The sequence below is a fragment of the Tinamus guttatus genome, unplaced genomic scaffold, assembly GCF_059628265.1.
Source record: "Tinamus guttatus ecotype Peru unplaced genomic scaffold, ASM5962826v1 Tinamus_guttatus_pri_ptg000902l, whole genome shotgun sequence".
Lineage (NCBI taxonomy): Eukaryota > Metazoa > Chordata > Aves > Tinamiformes > Tinamidae > Tinamus > Tinamus guttatus.
In genome coordinates this window covers 84,971-110,397 of record NW_028289436.1, presented here as the reverse complement: position 1 = coordinate 110,397, position 25,427 = coordinate 84,971, and the positions used below count along the sequence as shown (strand labels likewise).

The window sequence follows — 25,427 nt, the reverse complement described above, 5'->3', positions numbered from 1 at the left end:
GTGCATCCCCTCCGGTGCAAGGTGCATCCCCTCCAGTGCAAGGTGCATCCTCTCCGGTGCAGGTTGCATCCCCTCCGCTGCAAGGTGCATCCCCCCCCTGCATTGCAGCGGGTCGGGGGGGCCGCGGGGCTGCCGAGGGCTCCGTCCCGAGGTCCAAACCGGGTCCCGGTGCCGGTGCCGGTGCCGGGGGGGGGGGGTCCCGGTCGGTCGCTAACGGCGGCGGCGGGCGGGGGGCCCGGCGGGGGCCGGGCGGGGGGTCCCGGCGCGCGGCCCCTCCTCAGAACAGCCGCTTCTCGTAACTGCGGGGACAGCGGCGGGTCAGCCCGGTTCGGCCCGGTTCGGCCCGGTTCGGCCCGGTTCCGCCCGGTTCCGCCCGGTCCCGGCACCACGTCAGATCCTGGCGGGAAGGGCCCCCCCCGCGGCCGCCCCCCCGGCCGGTACTTACACGGCAGGAACGTAAAGCTACGGGCGGGCGGCGAGCGCAGCAGGAGGAGAGAAGGGGACACGGTCAAGGGGACGGCGGGACCCGGCCCGGCCCGGCCCGGCCATCGGAACCGGCACCGGAACCGGCACCGCCCTGCCCGGGGCACCGGCACTGGAACCGGCACCGGAACCGGCACCGCCCTGCCCGGCCATCGGAACCGGCACCGGAACCGGCACCGGAACCGGCACCGCCCTGCCCGGGGCATCGGAACCGGCACCGGCACCGGAACCGGCACCGCCCTGCCCGGCCATCGGAACCGGCACCGGCACCGCCCTGCGAGCGGGGCATCGGAACCAGCACCGGCACCGCCCTGCCCGGCCATCGGAACCGGCACCGGAACCGCCCGGCCCGGCCATCGGAACCAGCACCGCCCTGCCCGGGGCATCGGAACCGGCACCGGAACCGGCACCGGAACCGGCACCGGGCTGCGAGCGGGACACCGGCACCGGCACCGCCCTGCCCGGGACACCGGAACCGGCATCGGAACCGGCACCGGCACCGCCCTGCCCGGCCATCGGAACCGGCACCGGCACCGCCCTGCGAGCGGGACACCGGAACCAGAACCGGCACCGGCACTGCTCTGCGAGCGGGACACTGGAACCGGCACCGCCCTGCCCGGCCATCGGAACCGGCACCGGCACCGCCCTGACCGGGGCACCGGCACTGGAACCGGCACCGGAACCGGCACCGCCACCGGCACCGCCCTGCCCGGGCATCGGAACCGGCACCGGCACCGCCCTGTGAGGGGGACACCAGCACCGGCACCAGCACCGGGCTGCGAGCAGGACACCGGCACTGGAACCAGCACCGGAACCGCCCTGTGAGCGGCCACTGACACCGGGACGGTCCCGTGAGCAGGACACCGACACCGGAACCGGCACCGCCCTGCCCAGGGCACCGGAACCGGCACTGCCCTGCGAGCGGGGCACCGGCACTGGAACCGGCATCGGAACCGGCACTGGAACCGCCCTGCGAGCAGCCACCGGCACCGGGCTGTGACCAGGACACCGGCACCGGCACCGCCCTGCGAGCGGGACACCAGAACCGGCACCGTGCTCCGAGTGGGACACCAGCACCGGCACCATGCTGTGACCAGGACACCGGAACCGGCACCGTGCTCCGAGCGGGACACCAGAACCGCGCTCCAAGTGGGCCACCTGGCACCAGCACCACGCTCCAAGTGGCACCAAGGTCCAAATGAGCCATGTGGCACCAGCGGCGCGCTCCGAGCGAGACACCCGGCACCGGCACCACATTCCGAGCGGGCCACCCGGCACCAGCACCGTGTTCCAGTGAGCACCCAGCACCACGGTCCAAGAGAACCACCCGGCACCGGCACCGTGTCCAACCGGTCCACCCGGCACCGGGCTCTGACGGAGCTGGACCAGCACCCAAGGGGAACCCGCACCAGAACCGGACCCAGCGACACCGACACCAGGACGGTGCCGCAGCAGAACCACCCGGCACCGCGCTCCGATCCAGACTGACACCGTCAGAACCGCTTGGCTCCCATTCCCGATCCCGCTGCAGAGCGGGACGGGCGCGGGATGCGCCCGGGATCGGGGCAGCCCCGGGGACGGGGGCTCGGCCACCTCGCGTCCCTCCGCGCTGGCACCGGTGACGCTTTGCAGTGACACGAGCGGGTGGCCAGGGTGGCGGGGAGGCACCGGCCAAGGCACCAGGTGGCCCATGTGGCCAGCGGCAGCCCAGGTGGCCACCGGCCTGAGCGGCACCCTGGGCAGGGCCAGCACCCCGGCTGGGCGAGGAGCCACCAGCACCCGGCCGGGTGACCAGCCAGCCGGGGAGTGAGCTAGCCAGCCGGCCAAACAGCCTCCAAACTAGCCAACCAGGGTCCCACCCGGCCAACCAGCCTCTAACCAGCGTCCCAGTTGGCCAACCAGGGTCCCAGTTGGCCAACCAGGGTCCCGGTTGGCCAACCAGAGCCCCAGTTGGCCAACCAGGGTCCCAGTTGGCCAACCAGGGTCCCAGGTGGCCAACCAGGGTCCCAGGTGGCCAACCAGAGCCCCAGGTGGCCAACCAGGGTCCCAGGTGGCCAACTAGGGTCCCAGTTGGCCAACCAGCCTCGCAGTTGGCCAACCAGGGTCCTATCCAGCCAACAGCATCCCAGCCAGCCAACTAGCCTCCCAGCCGGCCAACCAGCCTCTCAGCTGGCCAAACAACCTCCAAACCAGCCAACCAGCACCCCAGCCAGCCAACCAGGGTCCCAGCCAGCCAGCTAGCCTCCCAGCCAGCCAACCAGCACCCCAGGTGGCCAAGCATGGTCCCAGCCAGCCAACCGGTGCCCCATCCAGCCAACCAGGGTCCCATCCAACCAACCAGGGTCCTATCCAGCCAACCAGCCTCTCAGCTGGCCAACCAGGGCCCTAGCCAGCCAACAGCATCCCAGCCAGCCAACCAGCATCCCAGCCAGCCAACTGGCACCCTAGCCGGCCAACCAGGGTCCTATCCAGCCAACCAGCATCCCAGCTGGTCAACCAGCCCTCTGGGCAGCCAATCAGTCCCCCAGCTGGCCAGTCAGACCCCTGGTTGGCCAAATCAGCATCCCATCCGGCCAACCAGGGTCCCATCCAGCCAACCAGCCTCTCAGCCGGCCAACCAGCATCCCAGCTGGTCAACCAGGGTCCTATCCAGCCAACCAGGGTCCTATCCAGCCAATCAGCCTCTCAGCTGGCCAACCAGGGTCCCAACTGGCCAACCAGGGTCCCAGCTGGCCAACCGGGGTCCTATCCAGCCAACCAGGGTCCTATCCAGCCAGCCAGGGTCCCAGCTGGGCAACCAGGGTCCCAGCTGGGCAACCAGGGTTCCATCCAGCCAACCAGGGTCCTATCCAGCAGCCTCCCTGCTGGCCAACCAACCTCCAAACCAGCCAACCACCACCCCGGCTGGCCAACCAGGCTCCCAGCCAGGCAACCAGCCGGCCAAACAGCTTCCCAGCTCATCAACCAGTTGGCCAACCAGGGTCCTGGTTGGCCAACCAGGGTCCCGGTTGGCCAACCAGCATCCCAGCTGGCCAACCAGGGTCCCATCCAGCCAACCAGGGTCCTATCCAGCCAACCGGGGTCCTATCCAGCCAATCAGCCTCTCAGCTGGCCAACCAGGGTCCCAGCTGGCCAACCAGGCTCCCAGGTGGGCAACCAGGGTCCCAACTGGCCAACCGGGGTCCCATCCAGCCAACCAGGGTCCCAGCTGGCCAACCAGGCTCCCAGGTGGCCAACCAGGGTCCTATCCAGCCAACCAGCCCCTGGCCGGGGTGGCCACCCAGGCAACCATCCCCGAGAGCAGCTGAGCCCGCAGCCCACCCACGCAGCCGAGCAGCCAATCAGCTTCGCTGCTTGCGGGAGAAGCCCCGCCCCCGCACAAGCCCCACCCCCGCACAAGCCCCGCCCCCTCAAAGCCCCCCCCCTCAAAGCCCCGCCCCCCCGGCCCAGGCAGCCGTGTCCCCCCCCCCACATCTGCCCCGGGCCCCCCAAATCCGCGGCCCCCCCAGCCCCGCAGCCCCCCCAGCTGCCATCACCCCCCAGCGCCCTCCACGGGGGCAGTGGGCACTCGGACCCTCCTGCACGGGGGCAATGGGGCACCCGGGTACCCCCCCTGCACGGGGGCAATGGGGCACTCGGACCCCCCTGCACGGGGGCAATGGGGCACCCCGACCCCCCTGCATGGGGGCAATGGGGCACCCGGGTACCCCCCTGCATGGGGGCAATGGGGCACACGGACCCCCTGCACGGGGGCAACGGGGTACCCGGACCCCCTGTGCGGGGGCAATGGGGTACCCGGACCCCCCTGCATGGGGGCAATGGGGCACCCGGGTACCCCCCTGCATGGGGGCAATGGGGCACACGGACCCCCCTGCACGGGGCAATGGGGCACCCGGACCCCCCTGCATGGGGGCAATGGGACACCCGGGTACCCCCCCTGCACGGGGGCAATGGGGCACCCGGGTCCCCCTGCACGGGGGCAATGGGACACCCGGGTACCCCCCTGCACGGGGGCAATGGGGCACGCGGACCCCCCTGCACGGGGGCAACGGGGTACCCGGACCCCCCTGCACGGGGCAATGGGGCACCCGGGTCCCCCTGCACAGGGGCAATGGGACACCCAGGTACCCCCCTGCACGGGGGCAATGGGGCACCTGGACCCCCCTGCATGGGGGCAATGGGGCACCCGGGTCCCCGAGTCCCCCGGCATGGGGGCAATGGGGCACCTGGACCCTCCTGCACGGGGCAATGGGGCACCCGGGTCCCCCTGGCACCAGGGCTATGGGGCACATGTGTCCCTATGTCCCCCAGCATTGGGGCAATGGGGCACCTGGGTCCCCTCTGCACTGGGGCAATGGGGCACCCGGGTCCCCCTGGCACCAGGGCAATGCGGCACCTGGGTCCCCGTGTCCCCCAGCACTGGGACAATGGGACACCTGGGTCCCCCTGGTACCAGGACAATGGGGCACCCGTGTCCCCCTGGCACCAGGGCAATGGGGCATCCGGGTCCCCGTGTCCCCCAGCACTGGGACAATGGGGCACCCGTGTCCCCCTGGCACCAGGGCAATGGGGCACCCGGGTCCCTGTGTCTCCCAGCACTGGGACAATGGGACACCCGTGTCCCCCTGGCACCAGGGCAATGGGGCACCCGGGTCCCTGTGTCCCCCTGGCACCAGGACAATGGGGCGCCCCCCAGCAGGGGGGCAACCAGTTGCCCTCACCCCCCTCCTGGGATGGCTGGAGCCCCCCACTACTGTCTTGGGGCACCCGGCTCCGCTTTGCAGGGGGGCACCCAGGTGCCCCCCACTGCCCCCAGCACGGGGGTAACGGGGGGCCATGGCCGGGGGGGCAGTGAACCAGATCTGACGTGGTGCCCGCCGCTGGGGACGTCCCTGACGTGTCCCTGTCCCCATCCTGCCGCTGGGGACATCCCTGACCTGTCCCCGTGTCCCCCCTGCTGCTGGGGACGTCCCCGCCGTGTCCCCGTGTCCCCCCCTACCGCTGGGGACATCCCTGCCGTGTCCCTGTCCCCATCCCGCCGCTGGGGACATCCCTGCTGTGTCCCCATGTCCCCCCTGCCACTGGGGACATCCCTGCCATGTCCCCGTGTCCCCCCTGCCGCTGGGGACATCCCTGCCATGTCCCCGTCCCCCCCCCTTGCCCTGGGGACGTCCCTGCCGTGTCCCCCCTGCCACTGGGGACGTCCCTGCCATGTCCCCGTGTCCCCCTGCTGCTGGGGGCGTCCCTGCCGTGTCCCCGTGTCCCCCCTGCCGCTGGGGACGTCCCCGCCGTGTCCCCGTCCCCCCGGACACGGCCGCCCCCGGCCCGGGCGCCACTTACGAGTGCAGCCCGTGGACGCCCCCCTCGATCTGCGCCGACACGGTCCTCTTCTCGAACTTGAGCTCCCCCGAGTACATCATGGAGCTGGGGGACACGGGGGACGTTGGCCATGGGGACGGGCCGGGGGGGACATGGGGACACGCGTTGGCCATGGGAACAGGACGGGGGGGACATGGGGACATGTTGGCCATGGGGACAGGCTGGGGGGGACACGGGGACACGCATTGGCGATGGGGACGGGCCGGGAGGGACATGGGGGGACACGCTGGCCATGGGGACAGGCCAGGGGGTACACGGGGACATGTTGGCCATGGGGACGGGCCGGGGGGGACACGGGGACACGCGTTGGCCATGGGGACGGGCCAGGGGGGACATGGGGACACATTGGCCATGGGGACAGGCCGGGGGGGATATGGGGACACGCGTTGGTGATGGGGACAGGCCAGGGGGGACACGGGGACATGTTGGCCATGGGGACGGGCCAGGGGGGGACATGGGGACATGTTGGCCATGGGGATTGTCCGGGGGGTACATGGGGACACGCGTTGGTGATAGGAACAGGCCAGGGGGACATGGGGACATGTGTTGGTGACGGGGACGGGCCGGGGGGGTCATGGGGACATGTGTTGGCCATAGGGACGGGCTGGGGGGACATGGGGACACGCGTTGGCCATAGGGACAGGCCAGGGGGACATGGGGACATGTGTTGGTGATGGGGACAGGCCGGAGGGGACACGGGGACATGTTGGCCATGGGGACAGGCCGGGGGGGACATGGGGACATGTTGGCCATGGGGACAGGCCGGGGGGGATATGGGGACACGCGTTGGTGATGGGGACAGGCCAGGGGGGACACGGGGACATGTTGGCCATGGGGACGGGCCGGGGGGGGACATGGGGTCATGTTGGCCATGGGGACAGGCCAGGGGGGGACATGGGGACATGTTGGCCATGGGGATGGGCCGGGGGGTGCATGGGGACACGCGTTGGCGATAGGAACAGGCCAGGGGGACATGGGGACATGTGTTGGTGATGGGGACAGGCTGGGGGGGACATGGGGACATGTGTTGGTGACGGGGACGGGCCGGGGGGGTCATGGGGACACGTTGGCCATGGGGACAGGCCGGGGGGGGACATGGGGACATGTTGGCCATGGGGACAGGCCGGGGGGACACGGGGACACGTGTTGGCCATAGGGACGGGCTGGGGGGACATGGGGACACGCATTGGCCATAGGGACAGGCCAGGGGGACATGGGGACATGTGTTGGTGATGGGGACAGGCCGGAGGGGACACGGGGACATGTTGGCCATGGGGACAGGACGGGGGGGACATGGGGACACGCGTTGACCATGGGGACAGGCCGGGGGGGACATGGGGACATGTTGGCCATGGGGACAGGCTGGGGGGCACACGGGGACACACGTTGGCCATGGGGACAGGCTGGGGGGGACACAGGGACACGTGTTGGTGATGGGGATGGGCTGGGGGGACACGGGGACACACGTTGGCCATGGGGACAGGACGGGGGGGACATGGGGACACACGTTGACCATGGGGACAAGCCAGGGGGACATGGGGACATGTGTTGGTGATGGGAACGGGCCGGGGGGGACATGGGGACACGCGTTGGCCATGGGGATGGGCCAGGGGGACATGGGGACACGTTGGCCATAGGGACAGGCCAGGGGGACATGGGGACACGGGGACACGTGTTGGCCATGGGAACAGGCTGGGGGGGACATGGCGACATGTTGGCCATAGGGACAAGCCAGGGGGGACATGGGGACATGGGGACACGTCGGCCATGGGGACAGCCCGGGGTCCCCCCAAGGCCACCCCGCTCACCGCAGCACGGACAGGCTCCTGGCGCCGATGTCCTGGCAGCCGTGCTGGATCCCGGCGATGAGGTAGGGCACGAACTTCTGGATGGAGCCCTTGTCCTGCAGGGAGCCCGAGACGCCCTGCGCCACCTTCACCTTGTCCCCCTCGCTGCGGGGACGGGGACAGTGGGCGCGGGGTCACGGGTGTCCCCCCGGCGTCCCCCGCATCCCCGGCTGTCCCCGCGGGTCCCCGGGTGTCCCCCGTGTCCCCGGCCGTCCCCGCAGGGTCCTGGGTGTCCCCCGCGTCCCCGGCCGTCCCCGTGGGGTCCCCGGCGTCCCCTGTGTCCCCGGCCGTCCCCGCGGGCTCCCCGGTGTCCCCGGCCGTCCCCACGGGCTCCCCGGCGTCCCCCGTGTCCCCGGCCGTCCCCACAGGGTCCCCGGCGTCCCCCGTGTCCCTGGCCGTCCCCACGGGGTCCCGGGTGTCCCCCGCGTCCCCGGCCATCCACACGGGGTCCCTGGGTGTCCCCTGCGTCCCCGGCCGTCCCCACGGGTCCCCGGTGTCCCCCGTGTCCCCGGCCGTCCCCACGGGCTCCCCGGCGTCCCCTGCGTCCCCGGCCGTCCCCGTGGGGTGCCCGGGTGTCCCCCGTGTCCCTGGCCGTCCCCGCGGCGTCCCCCGCGTCCCCGGCCGTCCCCGCAGGGTCCCGGGTGTCCCCCACGTCCCCGGCCGTCCCCACGGGGTCCCCGGGTGTCCCCCGCGTCCCCGGCCATCCCCGCAGCGTCCCCCGCGTCCCCAGCCGTCCCCACGGGGTCCTCGGCGTCCCCCGCGTCCCCGGCCGTCCCCGCAGGGTCCCGGGTGTCCCCCGCGTCCCCGGCCATCCCCGCGGGTCTCCGGGTGTCCCCCGTGTCCCTGGCCGTCCCCACGGGCTCCCCGGGTGTCCCCCGCGTCCCCGGCCGTCCCCACGGGCTCCCCGGCGTCCCCCGCGTCCCCGGCTGTCCCCACGGGGTCCCCGGGTGTCCCCCGTGTCCCTGGCCGTCCCCCCGGCGTCCCCCGCGTCCCCGGCCGTCCCCACAGGGTCCCCGGGTGTCCCCCGCGTCCCCGGCCGTCCCCGTGGGGTCCCCGGCGTCCCCCATGTCCCCGGCCGTCCCCGCAGGTCCCCGGGTGTCCCCCGTGTCCCCGGCCGTCCCCACGGGCTCCCCGGCGTCCCCCGCGTCCCCGGCCGTCCCCACAGGGTCCCGGGTGTCCCCCGCGTCCCCGGCCGTCCCCACGGGTCCCCAGGTGTCCCCCGCGTCCCCGGCCATCCCCGCGGGGTCCCAGGTGTCCCCGGCGTCCCCGGCTGTCCTCGCGGGTCCCCGGGTGTCCCCCGCGTCCCCAGCCGTCCCCGCGCACCTGAAGTAGCGTTTCTGGCTGCCGCCGCCCTTGTCCATGGCGTCCGGCGAGCCCATGCCGCGGTACTTCTTGAGCCGCACGCCGTCCGAGAAGAAGAACTCGCCCGGCGCCTCCGTGGTGGCGGCCAGCAGGGAGCCCATCATCACTGCGGGGACACGGGAGCGCGGGGTGACACGGGTGTCACCATCATGGATGGACCCCACGCGTGTCACCGCCACGGCCCCATCATCACTGCGGGGACACGGGAGTGCGGGGTGACACGGGTGTCACCACCACGGCCCCATCATCACTGCGGGGACACGGGAGCGGGGGGTGACACGGGTGTCACCACCACGGCCCCATCATCACTGCGGGGACACCACGAGCGGGGGGTCACACGGGTGTCACCACCAGGGGGGGACCCTGCGCGTGTCACCGTCACGGATGGACCCCACACGTGTCACCGCCACGGCCCCATCATCACTGCGGGGACACCACGAGCGACGGGTCACACAGGTGTCACCATCATGGATGGACCCCATGTGTGTCACTGTCACGGCCCCATCATCACTGTGGGGACACCACGAGCGGGGGGTCACACGGGTGTCACCGTCACGGGGGGACCCCACGCATTATCACTGCTGCGGCCCCATCATCACTGCAGGGACACGGGGAGAGCGGGGTGACACGGGTGTCACCACCGCAGCCCCATCATCACTGCGGGGACACGGGAGCACGGGGTGACACGGGTGTCACCACCATGGCCCCATCATCACTGCGGGGACACCACGAGCGACAGGTCACACGTGTGCCACCGCCGCGGGGGAACCCACGCGTGTCACCGCCACGGGGGGACCCCATGTGTGTCACCGTCCTGGCCCCATCATCACTGCGGGGGACATGGGGAGTGACAGGTCCCCTACATGTGTCACCATCACAGATGGACCCCACGTGTGTCACCGTCACGGCCCCATCATCACTGTGGGGACACGGGGAGCGCAGGGTCCCCCACGTGCCACCACCACGGGGGGACCCCACACATGTCACTGTCACGGATGGACCCCACGCGTTGTAACCATCACAGCCCCATCATCACTGCGGGGACACGGGGAGCGACGAGTCACACGTGCGTCACTGCCACGGGGGGACCGCGCGCATTGTCACTACCGTGGCCCCATCATCACTGCGGGGACACCATGAGCAACGGGTCACACGGGTGTCACCACCGGGGGCGGACCTCATGTGTGTCACTGCCACAGCCCCATCACCACTGCAGGGACACGGGGAGCAACGGGTCCCCCATGTGCCACCGTCGCAAACGGACCCCACGCGTTGTCACCGTCCCGGCCCCATCATCACTGCGGGGACACCACGAGCGACAGGTCACACGTGTGCCACCGCCGCGGGGGGACCCACGCGTGTCACCGCCACGGGAGGACCCCATGTGTGTCACCGTCCCGGCCCCATCATCACTGCGGGGACATGGGGAGTGACAGGTCCCCTACATGTGTCACCATCACGGATGGACCCCACGTGTGTCACCGTCACGGCCCCATCATCACTGCGGGGACACGGGGAGCGCAGGGTCCCCCATGTGCCACCACCACGGGGGGACCCCACACATGTCACTGTCACGGATGGACCCCACGCGTTGTAACCATCACAGCCCCATCATCACTGAGGGGACACAGGGAGCGCGGGGTGACACGTGTGTCACCACCAGGGGGGGACCCCACGCGTGTCACCGTCACGGATGGACCCCACGCGTGTCACCGCCACAGGGGGACCCCGCGTGTTGTCACTACCGCAGCCCCATCACCACTGCGGGGACACCATGAGCGACGGGTCACACGGGTGTCACCGTCACGGGGGGACCCCACGCGTTATCACTGCTGTGGCCCCATCATCACTGCGGGGACACGGGAGCGCCACGTGTCACCGCCACGGGGGGACCACGCGTGTCACCGTCACAGCCCCATCATCACTGCGGGGACACGGGGAGCGTGGGGTCCTGCATGTGCCACCGCCACGGGGGGACCCTGCGCATGTCACCGCCACGGATGGACCCCACGCGTGTCACCACCGCGGCCCCATCATCACTGCAGGGACACGGGGAGCGACGGGTCCCCCATGCGTGTCACCGCCGCAGATGGACCCCACGCATTGTCACCGCTGCGGGGGGACCCCACACATGTCACCGTCACAGATGGACCCCACGTGTTGTCACCACCGCAGCCCCATCATCACTGCGGGGACACAGGGAGCGCCGGGTCCCGCATGTGCCACCGCCGCAGGGGGACCCCATGCATTGTCACCGTCACGGATGGACCCCACGCGTGTCACCACCGTGGATGGACCCCACGTGTTGTCACCGCCACGGCCCCATCATCACTGTGGGGACATGGGGAGCGCAGGGTCCCCCACGTGTCACCGCCGCAGATGGACCCCGTGCGTTGTCACCGCCACGGCTGCATCATCACTGCAGGGACATGGGGAGAGCTGGGTCCCCCATGTGCCACCGCCGCGGGGGGACCCCACGAGTTGTCACTACAGCGGGGGGGACCCCACGCGTGTCACTGCGTGGGGGGACCCCGCGCATTGTCACCATCACGGACGGACCCCACGCGTGTCGCCACTGCGGACGGACCCCACGCGTGTCACCGTCACGGCCCCATCATCACTGCGGGGACACGGGGAGCGCGGGGTCCCCCACGTGTCACCGCTGCGGGGGGACCCCGCGCGTTGTCACCGTCCCGGACGGACCCACGCGTGTCCCCGTGCTCACCCGTGGACGCCCCCAGCGCCAGCGCCTTCACCACGTGGCCCACGGTCTGGATGCCGCCGTCGGCGATGACGGGGACGCCGAAGCGGCGCGCGTACTCGGCCACCTTGTAGACCGCCGTGCCCTGGGGCCGCCCGCAGGCCATCACTGCGGGGACAGCGGGGACAGCGGCGGTGACGCGGGGACCGCGCGGGGACCGGCGCGTGGGGCTGCAAGGACCCGTGGGGTGCAAGGAGCAGGGGCTGCAAAAAGCACGAGCGCTGGGATTTGGGGCTGCAAATCCTAACCGGGTGCAAGCAGCAGGGACTGCAGCCAGCGCGAGCACCGGGATTTGCACCCTCATTGAGTGCAAGCAGCAGGGACTGCAAAAAGCACGAGCGCTGCAGGCAGTGTGAGCGCTGCAGTTTGGGGTTGCAAAGCCCCATGGGGTGCAAGCAGCAACGCTGCAGCCAGCACGAGCACTGGGGTTTGGGGTTGCAAATCCTAACCAGGTGCAAGCAGCAGGGATTGCAGCCAGCACAAGCATTGCAGTTTGGAGTTGCAAACCCTCACTGGGTGCAAGCAGCAGCACTGCAGCCAATACGGGTACCAGTGTTTGGGGTTGCAAATCCTCACCGGCTGCAAGCAGCAGCACTGCAGCCAGCACGAGCACTGCAGGCAGCACGAGCACTGGGGTTTGGGGTTGCAAACCCTCACTGGGTGCAAGGAGCAGGGACTGCAAAAAGCACAAGCACTGCAGGCAGCACGAGCGCTGCAGTTTGGGGTTGCAAAGCCCCATGGGGTGCAAGCAGCAGCACTGCAGCCAACATGGGTACCAGTGTTTGGGGTTGCAAATCCTCACTGGCTGCAAGCAGCAAGGATGGCAGCCAGCATGAGCGCTGCAGTTTGGGGTTGCAAATGCTCATCGGGTGCAAGCAGCAGCACTGCAGCCAGCACGAGCGCTGGGATTTGGGGCTGCAAATCCTAACCGGGTGCAAGCAGCAGGGACTGCAGCCAGCACGAGCACCGGGATTTGCACCCTCATTGAGTGCAAGCAGCAGGGACTGCAAAAAGCACGAGCGCTGCAGGCAGCGCGAGCGCTGCAGTTTGGGGTTGCAAAGCCCCATGGGGTGCAAGCAGCAACGCTGCAGCCAGCACAAGCACTGGGGTTTGGGGTTGCAAATCCTAACCAGGTGCAAGCAGCAGGGACTGCAGTCAGCATGAGCATTGCAGTTTGGGGTTGCAAAGCCCCATGGGGTGCAAGCAGCAGCACTGCAGCCAGCATGAGCATTGCAGTTTGGGGTTGCAAATCCTAACCGGGCGAAAGCAGCAGGGATTGCAGCCAGCATGAGCACCGGGATTTGCACCTTCACTGGATGCAAGCAGCAGGAACTGCACTCAGCATGAGCATTGCAGTTTGGGGTTGCAAATCCTAACTGGGTGCAAGCAGCAGCACTGCAGTCAGCACGAACACCGCAGTTTGGGGTTGCAAAGCCCCATGGGGTGCAAGAAGCAGGGACTGCAAAAAGTATGAGCACTGCAGTTTGGGGTTGCAAATCCTAACCAGTACAAGCAGCAGGGACTGCAAAAAGCACGAGCACCGGGATTTGCACCCTCACTGGGTGCAAGAAGCAGAGACTGCAGCCAGCACGAGCACTGGGATTTGGGGTTGCAAATCCTCACTGGGTATGAGCAGCAGCACTGCATTCAGCACGAGCATTGCAGTTTGGGGTTGCAAATCCTAACCGGGTGCAAGCAGCAGCACTGCAGCCAGCACGAGCACCAGGATTTGGGGTTGCAAAGCCCCATTGGGTGCAAGCAGCAGCACTGCAGTCAGCGCGAGCACTGCAGTTTGGGGTTGCAAACCCTCGCTGGGTGCAAGCAGTAACACTGCAGCCAACATGCGCACTGCAGTTTGGGGTTGCAAAAGCCCCATGGGGTGCAAGAAGCAGGGACTGCAAAAAGCACGAGCACTGCAGGCAGCACGAGCACTGCGGTTTGGGGCTGCAAACCTGGACCAGGCACCAGGGCACTGCATCCAGTGTGGGCAAATGTGGGCACCGGGGCTCGGGTTTGCAACCCTGCACCAGGCACGGGCACCATGGCCCTGCAGCCAGCACGCGTTTGGGGTTGCAACCCTGCATGGGGCACTGCAGCCAGCACGCGTTCGGCGTTGCAGCCCTGCACCATGCATGGGTGCTGCAGCCAGCACGCGTTCGGGGTTGCAGCCCTGCACCATGCACGGGCGCTGCAGCCGCCCCGGTCCCCGCATGCGGCGCCCACCTTCCTGCGTGATGCAGATGGAGCCGCAGCCCATGCCCACGCGCAGCGCGTCCACGCCGGCGTCGATCAGGTTCTTGGCCTGCGCCGCTGTCACCACTGCCCCCCATGGGGCGAAGCCACCGTCACGCGCCCCCCGGCGCCCGCGGGACCCCCGGCCCCATTGCTGGGGGGCTGCAGCATCGGGCCCCCAACCCCTGCAGGAGGCTCCGTGCCCCACAGCATCCCCAATGTCTGCCCCACGGCATCTCAGGTCCTGCCCCATGGCACCCCAATCCCCTGCCCCACAGCATCCCCAATATCTGCTCCATGGAACCCCAATCCCCTGCCCCATGGCATCCCCAATGTCTGCCCCATGGCACCGCAATCCCCTGCCCCACAGCATCCCAGTCCCCCTTCCAGCCCCACAGCAGCCCCAAACCCAGCCCCATGGCCCCCCAACGCCCTGCCCCACAGCAGCCCCCAAACCCAGCCCCACAGCCCCCCAACACCCTGCCCCACAGCACCCCAATGCCCTGCCCCACAGCAGCCCCCAAACCCAGCCCCACAGCCCCCCAACACCCTGCCCCACAGCACCCCAATGCGCTGCCCCACAGCAGCCCCCAAAGCCAGCCCCACAGCACCCCAACATCCTGCCCCATGGCACCCCAATCCCCCGCTCTATAGCATCCCCAATGTCTGCCCCATGGAACCCCAATCCCCAGTCCCACAGCCCCCCAACACCCTGCCCCATGGCACCCCAATCCCCCGCTCTATAGCATCCCCAATGTCTGCCCCATGGAACCCCAATCCCCTGCCCCACAGCCCCCCAACACCCTGCCCCACAGCACCTCCAATGTCTGCCCCACAGCACCCCAATGCGCTGCCCCACAGCACCTCCAGCGCCCAGCCCCACAGCCCCGCGCCCCCCAGCACTCACCATTGCCCCCGATCACCTGCAGCTCGGGGTACTTCTCCTTGACGTAGTGGATCATCCCGATCTGATAGACCGAGTTCCCCTGCGACGAGTCCTGGCGACACCGGGACCGGCGACGGCGTCAGCGCCGCGGCCGCCCCGGCCGTCCCGGCACCCACCAGCACCACCGCGTCCGCCCCGTCCATCCCCGTCCATCCCGTCCATCCCCGGTACCCACCAGCACCACCGCGTCCATCCCGTCCATCCCCAGCACCCACCATCACCACCACGTCCGTCCTGTCCGTCCCGTCCATCCCGTCCATCCCCATCACCCACCAGCACCACCGCGTCCGTCCTGTCCGTCCCGTCCATCCCATCCATCCCCATCACCCACCAGCACCACCGCGTCCATCCCGTCCATCCCGTCCATCCCGGCACCCACCAGCACCACCGCGTCCATCCCGTCCATCCCCACCGTTCCCAGCACCCACCAGCACCACCACGTCCGTCCTGTCCACCCTGTCCATCCCATCCATCCCCAGCACCCACCAGCACCACCGCATCCGCCCCATCCATCCCGTCCATCCCCGGTACCCACCAGCACCACCACGTCCACCCCGTCCATCCCGTCCGCCCCGTCCATCCCCGGCATCCACCAGCACCACCGCGTCTGTCCCGTCCGTCCCCGTCACCCCCGGCACCCACCAGCACCGCCGTGTCCATCCCGTCCACCCCATCCGCCCCGTCCATCCCGGCACCCACCAGCACCACCGCGTCCGCCCCATCCATCCCCATCACTGCCACGTCCACCCCGTCCATCCCGTCCGCCCCGTCCGTCCCCATCACCCACCAGCACCACCATGTCCACCCTGTCCGTCCCCGCTGTCCCCGGCACCACCACGTCCGTCCCCGTCCGTCCCGTCCACCCCATCCATCCCATCACCCACCAGCACCACCGTGTCCGCCCCGTCCGTCCCCATCCACCCCGTCCGTCCCCGTCCGCCCCATCCATCCCATCACCCACCAGCACCACCACGTCCATCTCCACCATCCCCAGCACCCATGAGCACCACCACGTCCGTCCCGTCCATCCCGGTACCCACCAGCACTACCCCGTCCATCCCGTCCACCCCATCCATCCCATCACCCACCAGCACCACCACGTCCATCTCCACCATCCCCAGCACCCATGAGCACCACCACGTCCATCCCGTCCATCCCATCACCCACCAGCACCACCGCGTCCGTCCCGTCCATCCCATCACCCACCAGCACCACCGCGTCCGTCCCGTCCATCCCAGCACCCACCAGCACCACCACGTCCATCCCGTCCATCCCGGTACCCACCAGCACCACCACGTCCATCCCGTCCATCCCCATCACCCACCAGCACCACCACGTCCATCCCGTCCATCCCCAGCACCCACCAGCACCACCACGTCTGTCCTGTCCATCCCAGTACCCACCAGCACCACCACGTCCATCCCGTCCATCCCCATCACCCACCAGCACCACGACGTCCATCCTGTCCATCCCAGTACCCACCAGCACCACCACGTCCATCCCGTCCATCCCCATCACCCACCAGCACCACGACGTCCATCCCGTCCATCCCATCACCCACCAGCACCACGACGTCCATCCCGTCCATCCCAGTACCCACCAGCACCACCACGTCCATCCCGTCCATCCTGTCCATCCCCATCACCCACCAGCACCACCACGTCCATCCCGTCCATCCCATCACCCACCAGCACCACCACGTCCATCCCGTCCATCCCCAGCACCCACCAGCACCACCACGTCTGTCCTGTCCGTCCCCGTCCATCCACGTCCGTCCCTGTCCGCCCCATCCATCCCATCACCCACCAGCACCACCACGTCCATCCCGTCCATCCCGGCACCCACCAGCACCACGACGTCGGCGCCCGCCTGCGCCAGCAGCTCCAGCCGGTACTTGTCGTCGTCGCGCGTGCCCACGGCGGCCCCGCACAGCAGCTGCTTGCGCGCGTCCTTGGAGGCCAGCGGGTAGTCGCGGTTCTTCTTGAGGTCGGTGCGCGCGATGATGGCCACCAGCTCGTCGCTCCCGTTCACGATGGGCAGCTTCCCTGCGCGGCACCGCCGGGATGCGTCCCGGACATCCCGCTGGGATCCAGCTGGGATGCTCCCATCGGGATGCTCCAACCGGGATGCTCCCACCGGGATGCTCCAACCAGGATGCAGCCCGGAGCGTGCACGGTATCCGGTACCTTTCTTGCTGCGCTGCAGGATCTCGTTGGCCTCCTTGAGGGTGACGCCGGCGGGGGCCACCACGAGGTCGTTGCGTTTGGTCATCACCTGGGCCGTGGGGAGGAGCAGGGGGGATGCGGTGATGGCGGCGGCTCCGACGGCGCGGAACGTCCTGCGTCCACCCATCCCAGCCCATCCCAACTCATCCCAACCTATCCCAGCCCCTCCCAACTGTTCATCCCAATTCTCCGTCCCAATCCTCCGTCCCAGACCATCCCAACTCATCCCAACCCTCCATCCCAGCCCATCCCAACCCACCCCAGCCCATCCTGCACCCACCTCCATCCCAGCCCATCCCAACCCTCCATCCTAACCCTCCATCCTAACCCTCCATCCCAACCCATCCTGCTCCAGCCTCCATCCCAGACCATCCCAACCGTCCATACAAACCCATCGCAACCCTCCATTCCAACCCATCCCAGCTCATCCTGCACCCACCTCCATTCCAACCCATCCCAACCCTCCATTCCAGCCCATTCCAACCCATCCCAGCCCATCCTGGACCCACCTCCATCCCAACCCGTCTTCCAAACCCATCCCACACCCCCCTCCATCCCAATCCTCCATCCCAACCCAGCCCAAACCCACCTCCATCCCAACCCCCCATCTCAACCCATCTCTCATCCACCTCATCCAAACCCTCCATCCCAGCCCATCCTGCTCCCACCTCCATCCCAGCCCATCCCAATCCTCCATCCCAGCCCATCCCAACCGTCCATCCCAACCCATCCCAACCCATCCCAACCTTCCATCCAAACCCATCCTGCACTCACCTCCATCCCAACCCTCTATCCCAGCCCATCCTGCACCCACCTCCATTCCGACCCATCCCAACCCTCCATTCCAACACATCCCAACCATCCCAACCCTTCTTCCAAACTCATCCCACACCCACCTCCATCCCAACCCTCCATCTCAACCTATCTCTCATCCACCTCATCCCAACCCTTCATTCCAGCCCCTCATCCACTTCCATCCCAACCCTCCATCCAAACTCATCCCTCATCCACCTCAGACCAACCCCATCCCTCGCCCACCACCCTCTGCCTCATCCCATCCCACTCCTGACCCACCTCCATCCCGCTTCCCCACCCCAATCCATCCCGCTCCTCACCCCCATCCACCCCATCCCATCCCTGTCCTCCACGCCATCCTTGACCCCCATCTCATCCCATCCCATCCCATCCCTGTTCTCCACGCCTTCCCTGACCCCCAACTCATCCCATCCCAACTCTGCTCTTCACCCCACCCCGACCCTCACCCCATCCCACCTCCATGCCCTCCCACTCTTATCCTCCATCCCGCCCCATCCCACCCTTCGCATCCCTGTGTCCCACCCCATCTCCATCTCCCGCCTCATCCCGCCCCATCCTGCATCCTTATGTCCCACCCCATCTCCATCTCCTACCCCATCCCACCTCATCCCGCCCCATCCCGCATTCTCATGTCCCATCCCATCTCCATCTCCTATCCTACCTCATCCGACCCCATCCCACCCTTTGCATCCTCGTGTCCTACCCCAGCCCCATCTCCTACCCCATCCCACCCCATCCCGCCCCATTCCGCATCCTCGCGTCCCACCCCATCTCCATCTCCCGCCACATCCTGCCCCATCCCATCCTTCGCATCCTTGTGTCCCACCCCATCTCCATGTCCTGCCCCATCCTGCCCCATCCCACCTCATCCCGCCCCATCCCACCCTTCGCATCCTCGCATCCCACCCCATCTCCATCCCCTGCCCCATCCCACCTCATCCTGCCCCATCCCGCCCTTCGCATCCTTGTGTCCCATCTCCATCTCCTACCCCATCCTGCCCTTTGCATCCTCGTGTCCCACCCCATCCCCATCTCCTACCCCATCCCGCCCCATCCCGCATCCTCGTGTCCCACCCCATCTCCGTCTCCTACCCCACCCCACCTCATCCCGCCCCATCCCACCCTTCGCATCCTCGCATCCCACCCCATCTCCATCCCCTGCCCCATCCCAGCTCATCCTGCCCCATCCCGCCCTTCGCATCCTTGTGTCCCATCTCCATCTCCTACCCCATCCTGCCCTTTGCATCCTCGTGTCCCAGCCCATCCCCATCTCCTACCCCATCCCACCCCATCCCGTACTTCACGCATCCTCGTGTCCCACCCCATCTCCATCTCCAACCCCATCCCGCCCTTCGCATCCTCGTGTCCCACCCCATCCCCATCTCCTACCCCATCCTGCCCCATCCCACCTCATCCTGCCCCATCCCGCCCTTCACATCCTTGTGCCCCATCTCCATCTCCTACCCCATCCTGCCCTTTGCATCCTCGTGTCCCACCCCATCCCCATCTCCTACCCCATCCTGCCCCATCCCACCTCATCCTGCCCCATCCCGCATCCTCGCGTCCCACCCCATCTCCATCCTGCCCCATCCCACCTCATCCAACTCCATCCTGCCCCATCCTGCATCCTCGCGTCCCACCCCATCTCCATCTCCTACCCCATCCCACTCCATTCCGCCCCATCCCGCATCCTCGTGTCCCACCCCATCTCCGTCTCCTACCCCATCCCACTCCATCCCGCCCCATCCCGCATCCTCGTGTCCCACCCCATCTCCATCTCCTACCCCATCCCACTCCATCCCGCCCCATCCCGCATCCTCGCGTCCCACCCCATCTCCATCTCCTACCCCATCCCACTCCATCCCGCCCCATCCCGCATCCTCGTGTCCCACCCCATCTCCGTCTCCTACCCCATCCCACCTCATCCCGCCCCATCCTGCATCCTCGCGTCCCGCCCCATCTCCATCTCCTACCCCATCCCACCTCATCCCGCCCCATCCTGCATCCTCACGTCCCGCCCCATCCCCATCCCGCCCCATCCCGCCGCATCCCGCGGCTCCGCGCGGCACCTCTCCCAGGTGGGTCGCGTAGTCCTTCTCGGTGAGGAAGTCGATGTCGCGGGAGGTGACGATGCCCTCCAGCTTGCTGCCCATCCTGCCGCTCTGCGTCACGGGGATGCCCGAGAAGCCGTGCCGCAGCTTGGCCTCGAAGACGTCGCCCACCGTGTGCGTGGGGCTCATCACCACCGGGTCCGTGATGAAGCCCTGCTCGAACCTCTGCGCGGGGACGGGAATTGGGGGCCGTGGGGCGGCCGTGGGGCGGCCGTGGGGCGGGCGGGGGGAGCCCCGACCTACCTTCACCTTGCGCACCTCGTTGGCCTGGAACTCGGGAGTGCAGTTGTGGTGGATGATGCCGATGCCGCCCATGAGCTGGGGGGACGCGGGGGGATCAGAGGGGACCGCGACGCTCAGCCTGATCCCGTGGGGATGGGGACGCTGATCCCACACCCAACCCCATGGGGATGGGCACCTTGACCCCATGGGGATGGGCACCCTGATCCCAACTCCCATGGGGATGGGCACCTTGACCCCCATGGAGATGGGCATCCCAACCCCACACCCAACCCCATGGGGATGGGCACCCTGATCCCACACCTAATCCCATGGGGATGGGGACCCTGATCTCACACCCAACCCCATGGAGATGGGCACCCTGATCCCATGGAGATGGGCACCCTGACCCCAAGTCCCATGGAGATGAGCACCTTGACCCCCATGGAGATGGGCATCCCAACCCCACACCCAACCCCATGGAGATGGGCACCCCGACCCCATGGGAATGGGCACCCTGATCCCAACTCCCATGGAGATGAGCACCTTGACCCCCATGGGGATGGGCACCCTGATCCCACACCCAACCCCATGGGGATGGGCACCCCAACCTCATGGGAATGGGCACCCTGATCCCAACTCCCATGGGGATGGGCACCTTGACCCCCATGGGGATGGGCACCCTGATCCCACACCCAACCCCATGGGGATGGGCACCCCGACCTCATGGGGATGGGTACCCTGACCCCAACTCCCATGGAGATGAGCACCTTGACCCCCATGGAGATGGGCATCCCAACCCCACACCCAACCCCATGGGGATGGGCACCCTGACCTCATGGGAATGGGCACCCTGATCCCAACTCCCATGGGGATGGGCACCCTGATCCCACACCCAACCCCACGGAGATGGGCACCCCGACCCCATGGGAATGGGCACCCTGATCCCAACTCCCATGGGGATGGGCACCTTGACCCCATGGGGATGGGTACCCTGACCCCACAATCGATTGGGATGGGCACCCTGATCCCAAATACCAACCCCATACCCAACTCCATGGGGATAGGCACCCTGACCCCACAATCGATTGGGATGGGCACCCTGATCCCACACTCCCATGGGGATGGGCATCCCGATTCCACAACCAACTCCCATGCGGATGGGCACCCTGACCCCAACTTGCATGAGGATGGGCACCCCGACCCCAACTACCAACCCCATGGAGATGGGCATCCCAACCCCACACCCAATCCTCATGGGGATGGGCACCCCGACCTCATGGGGATGGGTACCCCGACCCCATATCCCGACCCCATGGGGATGGGCACCCCGATCCCACATCCCCACCCCATGGGGATGGGCACCCCAACCCTACATCCCAATCCCACAGGGATGGGCACCCTGATCCCACCTTCCCACCCCATGGAGATGGGCACCCCAACTCCCAAGGGGAAGGGCACCCCGACCCCACACCCAACCCCATGGGGATGGGCACCTTGGCCCCATGGGGATGGGCACCCCAACCTCATGGTGATGGGCACCCCGACCCCACACCCCATGGTGACGGGCACCCCAACCACGTCCCCAGTCCTGCAGGGGACGGGCACCCTGACCCTACAACCGCTCACCCCAACCCATGCGAGCGGAGCCACCCCCTGCGCCCCCATGGGGCACCCCCTGCGCCCACGTGTCCCCCCTGGGCCGGTGTCCCCTCCCGGGGCCGCGCTCACCGCCATGGCGATGGCCATGTCCGACTCGGTCACCGTGTCCATGGGGGACGAGATGAGGGGCGTCTTGAGGGTGATCTTGCGGGTCAGGGCCGATGTCAGGTCCTGGGGGGACGCGGGGGGAAGAGACCCGGTCCCCAAAAGGGTCCCCAAAAGGGTCCCCGGGCACCCACGGCCCCTGCGTGGGGACAGGGACAGGGACGGGGACAGGGACGGGGACAGGGACTCACCACCTCGTCGGCCGTGAAGTCGATGAAGCCGGGGAGGATGAGGAAGTCACTGCACGGGGGACACGGGAGAGGGTCAGCGGTGGCCTGGGGACACCGGCCACGTCCCCGCAGCCACCCATGTGTCCCCACCGCGCCACATTGGTGCCCTGAGGACACCCGTGTCCAGGACACCCCGACCCCGTGTCCAGGACATGGTGTGGGGTGGGCACACCATGGTGGCCACGTGGGGATGGTGGCACCAGGGACACCAGCAGCCCCAGTGTGACAAGGGGACACTGTGCCGGTCCCACGGGGTCACATCCCAACCCCAGCAGCCGTGGCGCAAGATGGGGACATTGCATCAGCACCATGGGGACAGTGGCACTGGGGACAACCCAAACAGGTCACAGTGCAGGATGGGGACACCTGTGTTGGTGCCTTAAGGATGGTGGCACCTGTGGCACCCCAACCCCGCAGCCATGGGATGGGATGGGGACACCCTGAGCAGGGCACAGCGCAGCATGGGGACACTGTGTCCATCCCTTGGGGACGGTGGCACCCAGGACACTCTGCACAGGGCACCGTGTGACATGGGGACACCATATCCATCCCTTGGGGACGGTGGCTCCCGGGTGGCAGCCCATTCTGGTCGCCATGGGGTGGGTGTCCTGCTGGCCACAGGAGGGGGACACGGGGAAGCCAGGGGGATGCAGGGACCCTGGGGACACGGGGACGCTGGGGACTCAGGGACATGGGGACACGGGGACGCTGGGGACGTGGGGATGCGAGGATGCTGGGGACATGGGGCTGAGGGGACATGTGGACATGGGGACAGGGGGACACGGGGGGACACGGGGACATGGGGGGACACGGGGACTCTGGGGACATGGGGACGCGAGGATGCTGGGGACATGGGGCTGAGGGGACATGCGGACACAGGGACATGGGGGGACACGGGGACATGGGGGGACACGGGGACTCTGGGGACATGGGGACGCGAGGATGCTGGGGACATGGGGCTGAGGGGACACACGGACATGGGGACACGGGGACATGGGGACACAGGGACATGGGGGGACACGGGGAGACACGCGGACATGGGGACTCGGTGACATGGGGACATGGGGACTCTGGGGACATGGGGACACGAGGATGCTGGGGACATGGGGCTGAGGGGACACACAGACATGGGGACACGGGGACATGGGGACACAGGGACATGGGGGGACACGGGGAGACACGCGGACATGGGGACTCGGTGACATGGGGACATGGGGACTCTGGGGACATGGGGACACGAGGATGCTGGGGACATGGGGCTGAGGGGACACACGGACATGGGGACATGGGGACACAGGGACACGGGGGGACACGCGGACATGGGGACTCGGTGACATGGGGACACGGGGACACGAGGGGACATGGGGACTCTGGGGACATGGGGACTCTGGGGACATGGGGACGCGAGGATGCTGGGGACATGGGGCTGAGGGGACATGCGGACATGGGGACATGGGGGGACACGGGGACATGGGGGGACATGGGGATGCGAGGATGCTGGGGACATGGGGCTGAGGGGACACGCGGACATGGGGACTCGGTGACATGGGGACACGGTGACATGGGGACACGCGGACATGGGGACTCGGTGACATGGGGACACGGGGACATGGGGGGACACGCGGACACGGTGACACGGTGACACGGTGACATGGGGACATGGGGACACGGGGACACGGGGACATGGGGACATGCGGACACGGTGACACGGTGACACGGTGACACGGGGACACGCCGTACTTGTAGGTGAGGCCGTCGGCGGTGGCGAAGAGCTGCTGCGCCGTGAGCCCGTCCTCGGGGACGTAGCCGGTGCCACCGCTGATCAGGTAGTCGGCCATGCTGGGGGGGGGGGACACGGGCACGGGGGGGGGGGGGGGGGGGGCGGGGTTGGGGTGTGCGAGGCCCCGCCCTCCGAGAGGCCCCGCCCCCGGCGAGGCCCCGCCCCCGGGACCCTCCTGCAGCCCTCGCTGCCCCCCCCCCCGAACAGCGCCTCCCCCGAGCCCCCCCATTGCTGCCCCCCCCCCAGTAGCCCCCGTAACCTCCCGGTAGCCTCCGGGCAACCAGCGCCCCCCCCCCAACGCTGTTCCCCCCCCCCCCATTCCCAATAACTTCCCGGTAACTCCCTGCGGCCCCGGAGCCCCCCCAGGACCCCCCCACTGCGGCCCCCAGGACCCCCCCGGGGACCCCCCAGCAAGTCCCCGCGGTGCCACCCGGCGCCCCCCTCTCCCCGTGTCCCGATTCCCCCGCGGGCCGCCCAGGAACCTCCCCGGAATTCCCAGCGCCGCTTCCCAAGGCCTGGAGCCCCCCCCCCCGGCAACGCCCCCCCCCGAGGCGCTGCTTCCCGGTGCCCCCCCCCGTCCCCGTTCCCGGTAATTCCCAGTCTCTGCCTCCCGGTGCCCCCCCACATTCCCAGTAACTCCCGGTCGCTGCTTCCCGGTGCCCCCCCCGTTCCCGGTAATTCCCAGTCTCTGTCTCCCGGTGTCCCCCCCACATTCCCAGTAACTCCCGGTCGCTGCTTCCCGGTGCCCCCCCGTCCCCGGTAATTCCCAGTCTCTGCCTCCCGGTGTCCCCCCCATTTCCCAGTACCTCCCGGTCGCTGCTTCCCGGTGCCCCCCCACATTCCCAGTAACTCCCAGTCTCTGCTTCCCGGTGCCCCCCCGTTCCCGGTAGCTCCCGGTCGCTGCTTCCCGGTGCCCCCCCACATTCCCAGTAACTCCCAGTCTCTGCCTCCCGGTGCCCCCCCGTCCCCGGTAATTCCCAGTCTCTGCTTCCCGGTGCCCCCCCCACATTCCCAGTAACTCCCGGTCTCTGCTTCCCGGTGCCCCCCCCCCGTTCCCGGTAGCTCCCGGCCGCTACTCCCCGGTGCCCCCCCACATTCCCAGTACCTCCCGGTCGCTGCCTCCCCGGTGCCCCCCCCCCGTCCCCGGTAATTCCCAGTCTCTGCTTCCCGGTGCCCCCCCCGTCTCCCGGTCGCTGCCTCCCGGTGCCCCCCCCGCGGTACCTGGGCTCCCCCTCGCCCATGGCGCCGCGCGGGGCTCGCCCGGGCCAG

At 68.7% G+C, this 25,427-nt stretch overlaps 1 protein-coding gene across 1 annotated transcript; it reads right to left on the bottom strand.

The window, feature by feature from the left end:
• Window positions 1-210: 210 nt before the first annotated feature.
• On the bottom strand, window positions 211-25,427 carry LOC148591249 (inosine-5'-monophosphate dehydrogenase 1-like). Its single transcript, XM_088537934.1, has 15 exons — window positions 25,380-25,427; window positions 24,119-24,217; window positions 22,340-22,388; window positions 22,113-22,187; window positions 20,406-20,480; window positions 20,121-20,327; window positions 17,197-17,284; window positions 16,856-17,055; window positions 14,972-15,062; window positions 14,056-14,151; window positions 11,797-11,940; window positions 9,033-9,177; window positions 7,671-7,814; window positions 5,824-5,907; window positions 211-299 (listed from the first exon to the last, which is right to left on the bottom strand). The coding sequence occupies exons 1-15, from the start codon at window positions 25,397-25,399 to the stop codon at window positions 278-280; spliced, it is 1,539 nt and encodes a 512-aa protein (XP_088394060.1). The 5' UTR covers window positions 25,400-25,427; the 3' UTR covers window positions 211-277.